Source organism: Chelonoidis abingdonii, chromosome 2 (assembly GCF_003597395.2).
Source record: "Chelonoidis abingdonii isolate Lonesome George chromosome 2, CheloAbing_2.0, whole genome shotgun sequence".
In the NCBI taxonomy this organism is placed as follows: Eukaryota; Metazoa; Chordata; order Testudines; family Testudinidae; genus Chelonoidis; species Chelonoidis abingdonii.
Genome location: NC_133770.1, coordinates 175,036,128 through 175,048,384, shown reverse-complemented (window position 1 = coordinate 175,048,384; position 12,257 = coordinate 175,036,128). Strand labels below are relative to the sequence as shown.

The 12,257-nt window shown below is 45.2% G+C and overlaps 1 protein-coding gene across 1 annotated transcript in view; it reads left to right on the top strand.

Annotated features, from left to right (window-relative positions):
• Positions 1-11,948, top strand: part of LOC116832024 (serpin B6-like) — a 29,446-nt gene extending 17,498 nt beyond the window's left edge. The window contains exons 7-9 of the mRNA XM_032792434.2: positions 6,523-6,529; positions 8,980-9,140; positions 10,216-11,948. Coding sequence (XP_032648325.1) covers positions 6,523-6,529; positions 8,980-9,140; positions 10,216-10,620 — 573 coding nt within the window. The 3' untranslated portion in view covers positions 10,621-11,948. The remainder of the gene's footprint in view (positions 1-6,522; positions 6,530-8,979; positions 9,141-10,215) is intronic.
• Positions 11,949-12,257: the final 309 nt, after the last annotated feature.

Sequence of the window (12,257 nt, the reverse complement as noted above, 5' to 3'; positions counted from 1 at the left end):
AAAAAGCAATGGCTCTTAAATGCAGCAAGGAAGTTAGGTTGGAACATTAGGGAAAACTTTGCCCAACTGTCACACGGTGGTTAAAAGCACTGGATAAATTGACCTAGGCTAGTTGTGGAATCTCCATCATGGGAGATTTTAAGGAGCAGGTTAGACAAACCCACCTAGGTCAGGGATGGTCTAGCATTAATTACGTGCCCACAAGTGCAAGAGACTAGACTTGATGACTTCTCGATTGGAGGTCCCTTTTTGATTCTTATGATTGTTTGTGCGAAAAAATCCAGACCTACCAAGATAAAAGACGTCTTTAAATTTTACAACTGTGAGAGAATACATATCCCAATTACAGAGGAGTATTTTAAGAAAACAGATTGGTTTCTAATGCCTATTTGACTATTGTATACAATCTGTTACTTCAATGGGATTACTCACAGCTTAAACTAAACCTTGAGTAAGTAGTTTGCAGGATAATCCTCTCGTGGCCTGAGTGGGCGGTATGGCGCTTAATATAAACCCTTGTCGCCGTCCGCTCCTCAGTTCCTTTTGCGGCTATTCGACAGCGGGGAGAGGCGGGTGTGGAATGGATATGAGCACACATCTCGAAGAACAACAGTTACAAAGGTGAGTAACCGTCTTTCTTCTTTGAGTGCTTGCTCATATCCATTCCATTAGGGTTCCCAAGCCTTACCTAGGCGGTGGGGTGAGAGAGACATAGCAGAATGCAAGGACCGCCTAGCTGAAGGCGGCGGCTCTAGATTGTTGGACCAATGCGCGTAATGGTAGCGAAGGTGTGGACAGAAGACCAGGTGGCTGCATGGCAGATTTCCTGCACAGGAAACTGCGCCAAGAAAGCAGCAGACGAGCCTGAGCTCGCGTAGAATGGGCATTGAGATGGCCTGGTGGACCTGAGCCAAGTCATAGCAAGCTCGGATACATGACGTGACCAGATGCGATGCGCTGAGAGGAGATTGCCCTGCTCTCATACGCTCCGCACCGCTACAAGAGTTGTGGTGAAAGCGGAAGGGCTTGGTCGCTCGATGTAGAACGCGAGAGCCCTCGGCGTCCAAGGTATGGAGCCGTGCTCACGTCTCGACACGTGTGGTTTTGGAAAGAAACTGGCAAAAAGATGTCTGGTTCACGTGGAAGGGGAGACGACTTGGGAGGAAGCCGGTGAGGACGCAGCTGTACCTTGTCCTTATGGAAGACGGTATAGGGAGATCCACAGTCAGTGCGCGGAGTTCCGAGACACCCGAGCGAGGTAATGGCGACTAGGAAAGCCGTCTTCCAGGACAGGTACAGCAGCGAACATGTGGCCAAGGCTCGAAGGGGGCCCCGTGAGCCACTTAGAATGGGTTAAGGTCCCAGGTAGGGTAGGGGGCTTGACCTGAGGGTGTAACCGTTCCAAGCCCTTGAAACCATGGAAGACATCGGGTGCAAAAATGGTATTGCCAGCTTCCCCGGATGGAGGTAGATATGGCGGCGAGGTGGACTCGCAGATAGAGATAGTCAACCCCTGCTCCTTGAGGACCACAAATAATCCAGGATGGTGAGATTGATACAGAGCATGGGTGACCATGCTGAGCACACCAGTAGCAGAAGCGCTTCATTTCGCAGAGTATGTCGACTGCGTGGAGGGCTCTGCTACCAATGCAACACCTGTTGCACTGCAGCGAACGCTCAGCTCCAACTGTTTAACCAGTTAGGAACCATGCTGTCAGGTGGAGGGACTGCAGGTCCGGGTGAAGAGCCTGCCGAAGTCTTGCGTGATCAAGTCGCCACAGCGGTAGGGGTATCGGGTCCGACAGGGTCAGGTCGAGCAGCGCGGGTACAGTGCTGTCTCAGCCAAGCTGGCGCGACCAGGATGAGGCGGGCTTTGTCCCTGCGGACCTTGAGCAAAGTACTCTTGACAGACGGTGAGATCAAGGGTACAGGGAAGAAGGGTCGACAGGGAGCCCGACGCCTTGAGAAACAGGCATTCTTACTGGACCAAAGGTGATCGGGAAAGCCCCACGGAAGATTGAAGTGGGGAAGTCCGAACGAGACATCGTGTTGGGAAGACTCTCAGTGATCTGTGAGCAGTGTCGGACAGGAAGAGACCAGGTTATGATGGGCTAAAAACTATTCCCCCACAAAAAAAAGTGGGAAGAATCGCTTCTATCCCGACCCACAGAAAAAGACAAATTGAACTTGTGTGCTCCCCTTGTGCCCTGTGTGACATAATAATCATGGCCGTCGTGTTGTCCGTGAATAAGCAACACAAGGGCGCTGTAGGAGGCTGAGGAACGCTTGGCACGCCAGGCGTATGCCTGAGCTCCCGAACATTGATATGTAGAGCCAGCTTTGGGTGACCAAAGGCTGGGTGCCGTGCCCCCCAGGTGTGCGCCCCAGCCAGCGAGATGCGTCCGTTGTAGGGACACAGAGGGCTGAGGAGTGTGGAAGGCAGGCCGCACACACCAGCGGCAACTCTTCCACCAGTCAAGGGAGCTGAGGACTCCCGGTGGGATCGTTACAATCATATCAAGGCGGCCCTGTTCGGGCGGTAACCGAAGCCAGCCAGGCTTCAGCGGGCGCATCCATAGTTGGCGTACCTTGTAACGAGGACACATGCGGCCATGTGTCCTAGAAGGGCAGGCAAGTTACGGGCGGAGTGTGGGAAACCTCTGCAGGCTCTGGACCAGGGAGACTATGGCTTGAAATAGGTGCGGGGGAAGCTGGCTGTCGCAAGGACGGAGTCAGCACTGCCGGATGAATTCTATCTGTTCGTGGGCACCAGTGGGACTTGTCCAGATTGACGATCAGTCCCACCTGCGAATAGTTTGTTATGGTGTCGGACATGGCTGGTGACCTGAGCCTTGGTTCCCTGATAAGCAGTCGTCGAGGTAAGGGAACACGTGAATGCGACGACGGCGGAGAAAGCGGCACAACCGCCATACATTTCGTGAAGACCCGAGGGTCGACGAAAGACCAAGGGGAGGACAGTAGAATTAGTAAGAACTCGATTCAACCACGAAACGCAGGTACTCCTGTTGGGGCGTAATTGCAATATGAAAATATGCGTCCCTCATGTCGAGAGCGGCGTACCAATCGCCGGATCCAGGGAGGGAATGATGGTCCCCAGGCACACCATGCGGAACTTGAACTTCTTGATGTATGTGTTCAGCCGCGCAGGTCTAGCTGGGCCGAAGACCTCCTTTGCCTTGGGGATCAGGAATAAGGGAATAGAACCCTTGCCCTTGAGCTCCTCCAGTACCTCTGTATGGCTCCGACTGAGAGAAGCTGTGGACCTCCTGCAGGAGGTGCTCGTGAGAGGGTCCCTGAAGAGGACGGGAGGAGGGAGGCGGAGGGAGGCGAGAAGAGAATTGGAGACGGTATCCAATGTTCCACGTACGCAGGACCAACGATCCGTAGTTAGGTGGGCCACGCCAGAGGAACGAGGAAAGCCGGTTGGAAAACGGAGCGGATCCGGAGGGAATTGTATTGCTCTCGGGCACCTTCAAAAATTGACTGGGTCCAATGATTTGGCGGGGCCGGCTTATTGCCCGACGGAGGGCCCGATTGCCACCTGCGGTGACACGGCACACTGCGGCTAAAGTCCTGTCGCTGCGAGGCGAGGGTAGGGGCGCTAGAGTTGAGGGGAATGACCGTTTTGAGTTTGAGGGGTATGCATGCCAAGTGACCGCATGATAACCTATTGTCCTTTAGACTTTGTAGTCTAGGATCTGTTTCTGCAAGAAGCCGTGTATCAAATGGCAAGTCCTGTATGGTGCTGCAATCGGGCGGTGCCGCACCTGCAACCAGGATATGCGCCGCATGGCTATGCCAGAGGCGACCGTTCTAGCTGCTGATCCGCCGGTCCAGCGAGGCTTGCAGGGGTTCTCGCAATCCTTTCCTCGCGAGGAGGCTGTAAACTCCTGTATGGGAGCCTTGCGGATCAATCACTGAACTTGCCGACCGCTCCCAGTGTTGAAGGAGTACGGCTTTAAGAGGGCCTGCTGGTTTGCCCACACGGAGCTGAAAGTCCTCCAGCAGAGTAAATTTTCTCCCCAGCAGTCCATACGTTGGCCTCCTTGACTTTGGAGCGGGGCTTGTTGGCTGTCCGCTCCGCCTCATTGACTGACTGCACCACCAAAACGAGCAGGGGGCGTGGTGCTATCATCGGTATTGTACCGTGATGGACCAGACAAAAAGCAATGGGCTTAAATTGCAGCAAGGAAGGTTTAGGTTGGACATTAGGGAAAACTTCCTAACTGTCACGGTGGTTAAGCACTGGGATAAATTGCCTAGGCAGATTGTGGAATCTCCATCATTGGAGATTTTTAAGAGCAGGTTAGACAAACACCTGTCAGGGATGGTCTAGATAATTAGTCGTGCCACAAGTGCAAGAGACTAGACTTGATGACTTCTCGAGGTCCCTTTTTTTGATTCTATGATTGTTTGGAAAAAATCCAGACCCTACCAAGATAAAAGACGTCTTTTAAATTTACACTGTGAGAGAATACATATCCCCAATACAGAGGAGGTATTTTTAAGAAAACAGATTGGTTCTAATGCCTATTGTATTGTATAAATTCTGTTACTTCAATGGGATTACTCACATGCTTAAAACTAAACCCTTGAGTAAGTGTTTGCAGGATCAGGCCTTAACCAGAAGATTAGTTTAAAAGGACTGTAAATTAATCCACCTGATTACTGAATGGTACAAATGCCAACCCTTCCGCTATCATGAGTAGAATTTACAAAAACTTATTCTAGTACCTATATGTTTTAGGAAAATAAACCAGTTTTCAAATACTTCCTATGTACTGTAGACATATATTTCTCTGATGCTGTAAATTTAAAGGGAAGTGTTTTAGCTTGGTAGCATGTTGTTTTTTTTCCCAAACAAACATGGACCAATGTTATTTTATTGCCAGATATTCTGAATTTACATCTTGAATTATCATATTTCACTGTTAGTTAACATTAAAAATTACTCAGGTGGTGCTAATTCCGATACTGACATAGATAGTAAACATCAGCATGAGCTTGTGAACCAAGTATACATTTCCACTCACATAAGTGAATATTGGTATTTAGGCACCCAAGCATTAAAAATGAATCTGACTTACATGAAAAGAAAATCAAAGCATATATGTACTTCTGCGTTATGTGTAATTCTGCGCAATATTTAAAACGATGCTGTGTTAAATTCTGAGTGAAAAATTCTGCCAACTATAAAAAAGTACCTTATATTAATAATAAGTATTTTAGAACTACATAGGCAGAAATAAACCCATGGAAATTTTATACTTAAGTAAAGCAATGGGCCTGATTCTGTTCTTATTTACACAAGCTTTACACCAATGTAACTTAAATTGATTTCAACAGCTACTCTAGAATCAGGCCTATAATGTTGAAATTCCTCAATTTACTATGAATTCTTTTTCTACAGCATAAAATATTTCAGCTAAACAGCATTTTGCGGGTACTATTAGAAGCAAAAACTGGCCCTGTGTCAGAATATTCAAATCTAGCAATGCATTAGTAAATCTTAGCCAAAACAGAGATGTTGATGCAAATGGAATAAAATCTGCTACTGGAGGACAACTGGTTGTTTGAAGTTGGGAAAGAAAGCTACTAGAGCCTCCCCTGAGATAGTGCTTGTGAATGTGCTACAGACCACCGGGATCTGATTTGGATATGGATAGAGACCTCTTTAATGTTTTTAATGAAGTAAATACAAATGGGAATTTGTGTGATCATGGGAGACTTTAACTTCCCAGATATAGACTGGAGAACGAGTGCTAATAATAATAATAGGGCTCAGATTTTTCTGGATGCGATAGCTGATGGATTCCTTCACCAAGTAGTTGAAGAACCAACAAGAGGGGATGCCATTTTAGATTTGGTTTTGGTGAGTAGTGAGGACCTCATAGAAGAAATGGTTGTTAGAGGGGACAACCATGGGTTCAGTGATCCAATGACTGCTGGAGGCTGTCAGCAGGGGGAGGTATAGTTCAGTGGTTTGAACATATAAGGTCTCTTTAATACCAGGGTTGTGAGTTCAGTCCTTGGAGGGGCCATCTGGGGCAAAAGTTGTCCTGCTAGTGAAGAGCGGGGGCTGGACTCGATGACCTTTCAAGGTCCCTTCAGTTCTAGGCGATTGGTAGTATCTCCAATTATTATTATATTATTATTAATTATATTATTGAAGGATAAACAAAAATAGATCTGGGACTAGGGGTTTTTGATTTCAAAAGGGCTAACTTTAAAGAATTAAGGAAATGTTAGGGAAGTGGGTTGGACTGAAGAACTTGGTGATCTAAAGGTGGAGGAGGCCTGGAATTACTTCAGGTCAAAGTTGCAGAAACTAATCAGAAGCCTGCATCCAACGAAAGGGGGGAAAAAATCATAGGCCAGGAATGTAGACCAAGCTGAGTGCAGCAAAGCATTCAGAGAGGATAAGAAAAAGCAGAAAGCCTACAAGGAGTGGAAGATGGAAGGAATTAGCAAGGAAAGCTACCTTGTGAGTCAGACATGTAGGAAGAAAGTGAGAGAGGCCAAAAGCCATGTAGAGTTGGACCTTGCAAGGGAATTAAACCAATAGTAAAAGGTTCCTATACATATAAATAAGAAAAAGCAAAGAAAGGAGAAGTGGCCGTAAACACTGAGGATGGAGTGAGGTTAAGGATAATCTGGCATGGCCAAATATCTAAACAATACTTTGCCTCAGTCTTTTAATGAGGCGAATAGGAGTTTTAGGGATAATGGTACGATGACAAAATGGGAATGAAATGGGGCGATATTACCTACATCTGACGTCGAAGCCAAACTTGAACAGCTTAATGGGACAATCGGAGGGCCCAGATATCTTCATCCAAGATTATTATTTATTCCTTCTTAAGAAACTTGCACATGAAATTGGCATAGCCCATTAAGCTAAAGATTTGGTTATGTGTAGAGTGCAGGTGAGAACTCAGGGATGTGTTACGCATACACTTGGAGAGATTGCCTAACATAGTTTCCTGTTTTTTTAAGAAACATGGAGAAAAGGGTATTACCGAGTAAACTAGTAGGGGCTGTTGTTTTGACATTGGTAGGGCACAGCGTCTTTAGGAAAAATTTTGATGGAGAAAGTAGTTAAGGGCAACTGAGTTTCTTCCTGTGATAAGTAGTTACGGGCATCTGTGTGATTTATGTGGGACTAAGCAGTGGATTTTGATATACTCCTTGACTTCAGCCAATTTTTGATGTGCTCAGAGTGAGGTTGTGGCGCAGTTGCGATGAAGAATCTCAGCAGCTGATTCTACCAGTCACTAGTATTACTTTTGATAGTTATAGTGCTATATGTAAATGCTGGCTAGATTGTTTGTGGTTATGATAGTGTATATTCCGCTCGATACGGTCTTCGATGTACTAGTTAGGCAGCCTGGTATTCATGGGTAGTGTTCCGGGGTTTGATCTTGTGGCCAGTTTTGTCTCAACCCTCCCTTTCTTAGTGATCTGGATCGCGTGGATGATTGACCCTGCAATTGCATGTTCGATGACCGTGATAATTTTTGGGGAGAGGTAGTATACACTGTTTCGAGGGGTAGTATAAGTGTCCAAGAAGGACTAGACAAATTGGAGGATTTGAGCAAAAGAAAATCCGAGGCATCGTGTCAACAAGGAATAGTGCTGGTAGAATCTGACTTTTAAGGAAGATTCATGACACCACACTCTAACATGGCTCGAGAGCAGATTCTTGCAGAAAGAACCAGGGATGTGGATGAGAAGTTGGATATGAGTTCAGCAATGTTGCTTTGTTGCCAGAGGCTTTAATGGACATATTGGCTGCTTAGTCAGTGAGTTTTGCAGCCGATTGAGGGAGCATTATTTTCCCTCTGTTTTGCACTAGTGGTTGAATTGATCCAAGTTTTAGCGCCCCACTACCAGGAAAGGATGTCTGTACAACTTGACTTCCGACGAGAATCAGCAGCAGGGCAATGAAAATAATTATCGGGGCATGGGGCACATTGACATACTAGAGAGGCTTGAGGGACATGGGCTTAGTCAGGCGCAGAAAGACGATGTGAGTGGAATTGATAGCAGCCTTCAATCTTACCTGAGGAGGGAGGGTTTCCATAAGAGGTATGGAGTCTTGCTGTTCTCAGTGGTGTGCAGAAATGACAGACACATATGTGAGCAATAGTCTCTAAGTTTGACTGTGATGGTAGTTGTCTAGGTCTGGACATTTTATGTGATAATACTGGGTGGTGTATGGTATAGGGAGGGTGATGGAACATCCAACTTCATTTAAGATTTATGTCTAGATTATTGTCAAAACCCTGCGCTGGTGCATGATTTAGTTGGGTTGGTCGTGTTTCATGCAGGAGGTTTTGGACTGATGCCTCCAGAAGTGCTCTCCAACCTAATCTATGATTTAAAAAATGGTCTTTTCAACCATAGTGGCTTTATAATTTTAGGAATTTCAATTTAATTTGTATCAAATCACTAAAAATATTTTGCACATTTTCTTTTTGAGCCTATAAATAACATACAATACTTAAGCTGAAGATGTTCCTGTCTTATTTGAAACGCATTAAAATATATGATAACTTAAATGGCTTGAATCCAAGTGTTGAAATATTTTAAGGCAGTAAGAGAGTACTTACGTATTTATTACACAATTTGTTGATAGGACAGCGTAAATACACACTACATCAACTAAAATACTGTTGTGTTTTCCTTCAAAATATATAATTCGAGGGACTGGGATTTACAAAATGGAAAGCTGATGTAGAATCTGGTTTCTTCCTTGCACCCAAAGATGCGCAAATGGTAGGACCCTTCCCATGCGATATCTCTCATAGTGCTCTGTACGCAGCCCATCTTTCAGATGTCTCCACTGATGATTTGTTAATTCCAGTATCCTTTTATTAGTAACCATACGCTAGTGCTCTGTTATACTGTGCACGTTAGTATCTTTCTTTATGTATATTTATTTGTTTTAAGTATGAGACCAACCATTGCAGATGATGTCCAAGGAAGCTAAATATAACATGAGCTACCTAACAGACTTTCAGACCAAAATCCTTGACCTCCCTTATGTTGATAATGAGACTAGTATGATCATCCTGCTTCCTGATGAAATCCAAGATAATTCCACTGGCCTGGAACAGGTAAGCCATTTGTACTGAATACAAAGCTCAAATCCTGCTAGAGAAGAGCATTTGACTAAATCTCATTTAGATTGTGAATTCAAGTCCCAAGCTCTGAACTCACCAGTATTAGCACAGGGTAGGAGAGCTGCAGAAGTGTTGCATCTGTTCCCCAAGAGCTGGGAATACCATGGGTCACTGTCAAGTAAGCCCAGCTCTCTCTGATGTCCAGAGAAATGCTAAGTTCTGAAAAGAAAGACTTCTTGACCAGGCATCGTGATGGGTCAGCAACCTCTGACACACGATACGCCAGGATAAGCAGTCTGGGTCAGTTTGTTTACCTGCCGCGTCAGCAAGTTCGGCCAATTGCGGCTCCCACTGCAGGCCACTCCAGGCCAATGGGGGTGGTGGGAAGCCGCGGCTAGCACATCCCTCGGCCCACGCCACTTCCCGCCACTCCCATTGGCCTGGAGCATCAAACTGCGGCCAGTGGGAGCCGTGATCAGCTGAACCTGTCAACACAGGAAGTAAACAAACTGACCCAGACTGCCAGACTGGTGAGCCGCATGCCAGAGGTTGCTAACCCCTGCATTGGGATGAAGCCAGAATGTAGTGAGTGACAGATTGAAGGAGATCCTGGAGAGCTTCCACTGTCACAAAAATCAGTTCCTATTTGATGGATTTCCCCCCATATTCCTTTCTAACTGTTGTGGGTTAGGCTCTCCCTCACTGTACCTGACCTTCTACCTAACATTTCTTTATATGGGAGTCCTCAAGTGCTCCTCCTTCATTCAAGAGCTACTGATTTCCTTTCTGTGCTACATTGTTACTGGGCTGGCAAGGGACAGCGAAATAGTAATGCCTCTCCCACAATAGCCACCTCTGCCAACTACACTTCATTATGAGTGACAACATGCAATTGCATTAACTTGTTACCATGAAGGATGATCTTGGGATGGTACCTGCATATAGCACAGCGAGGCTCTGATCCTAACTGGGGGACCTTTTGACTGTATTGAAAAAAAAATAAGAATGTTTCTGACTGTCATTTATTTTTGGCTTCTGACTACAGCAATAATATATTTTTTTCTTGTAGCTGGAAAAAGAACTTACCTATGAGAAACTTATACAGTGGATAAATCCAGAAATGATGGACTATAGTGAAGTGGAGGTGTCTTTACCCAGATTTAAGTTGGAGCAAGCTTATGATCTGAAGCCTGTTCTGAAGAGCATGGGAATGGCTGATGCATTTGACAGTGAGAAGGTGGATTTATCTGGAATGTCAGCCAGCAATGACCTAGTTCTGTCTGAAGTTGTTCACAAGTCCTTTGTGGAGGTAAACGAAGAAGGCACAGAGGCAGCAGCTGCTACTGCATTAGTGTTCCGTATGCTTTGTGCACGGATTGTACCACGGTTCACTGCTGACCATCCTTTCCTCTTCTTTATCCGGCACAACAAAACTGGCAACATTTTGTTCTATGGCAGATTTTGTTCCCCCTAAAAAGAAAAAATGCAGCCCTTAACACAGTAAAATTATTTCTATTTTACTATCTTGGGATTTTTTTTGCACCCTAAGTAACAAGCTTTGAACAGATGCTGTACATTACATGGTGCAACCCTAAATACCCTTCTCTCTTGTGCCTGAAACAGCTTTTTGTAGTCCACTATTCAAATTTAAGCAACAGTTTTAAATAACAGGATCATTTAATATTTATTCCAAGCCATAAGACTTAAAATTGCATTTGCCATAGTTCACTATAAAGCACCTCTTGTATCCTGTATACCTTAATAAATGCAGGGTTCCTTAACTTTAGTCCATTTTTAGCCATAACATCTTGCTTAATGCATCTTTCCATCTCTGTACATATTCCCCTAGAAATTTGGTTCTCATACTTGGGGTTTCTTAGCAGCAAGTGGTAAGATCTCCTGGGGAGAGGAAAATGAAAGAAGACTGACTTCTGACTGACCTCCAAATGCTTTTGCAAATTTCCCTTCTTCCTCTCTCATTTTCCAGACTGGTTCATTCTGTGTCTAGCTGTGTCCCCATTTTAAAATACAAACAAATAGATGGCTGCCAAGAGCTAACAGATTTTTATGAATGATGCTAACACAACTGTTACTCTTGGGGAAAAATTGAGCAAATACTTATTCAAGACAAGGAATGAAGTCAGCTCTACTGAAATCAGTGGTAAAACTTCTTATTGGCTTCAGTGGGGTCAGAATTTCACTCTGCATATGTCTCATATGTTAACCTGGGTTACACTAATATTATTAATACTTGTGAAATAGGACAGACATTTGCTTAGACTGATAATGCTAAACTGCACAGCCATAGTGGCTGGAAGAGACCACGGAAGAGTTTGTTATGGCCTAGCTAGGGCTTATCGCCTTCTCAAGGACAGGTTATTAGAGGTTATTGTGCACTAGTGTATGCCGTTTGTAACCAGTTAAAACCGCTTAGCCTGGGAAGCCCCTGTGTGTATGGGGAAGCACAGAAAGCCCCTGGCTCTATGCCAAAAGGGGCAGCCCTAGGTGTTGGAAAGCCCCGAAATGCATAGGCATGAGCTGCTTTACATGCTATTAGCATGAAGCTATATTTGCTGTAACCTGTTTTGCTGCTTTGGACTCTGTTCCCCATCTTCGTGACAGCAAGGCGTGGAGTCCCCGTTGCAGGTGTGTCACTTTACCTTCATTAAAGCCAAATCACTCACGGTGTGTGTGTGGGCCTCGTCCTTGCAGAGCACTCAGGCATGTAACAGTGGTCTTATGCAATGATTTTGGTCTTGCTGTTTCTGCTCCTTTAACCAACAATAAAAGAACTGATGTGAAGTGCTGTGGGGTCAGGTTTTGTTTGGTTTTAATTGTGTAGTTCTTCAGCTGGAGTGTGATTGAAACAAACATTGTGTGAATTTTGCCATCGATAACTAACAGAGACAGGCCCTGCAATTCTAAGACTGCACTAGCAGGGCTCCCACCTCCAATCAAGTCCAGTATTTATTGCTTCCTTTAGAATACTTGGCTGCCCAGAACATATGTAAATAGAGGCAATAGGGTGGTTAACTTGGAACACAGAATTTATTGTTGTTGTGAGTGTTGCAGCTAACTCAGTTTCAGTCTCAAATTAGGTTTGCCAACAGC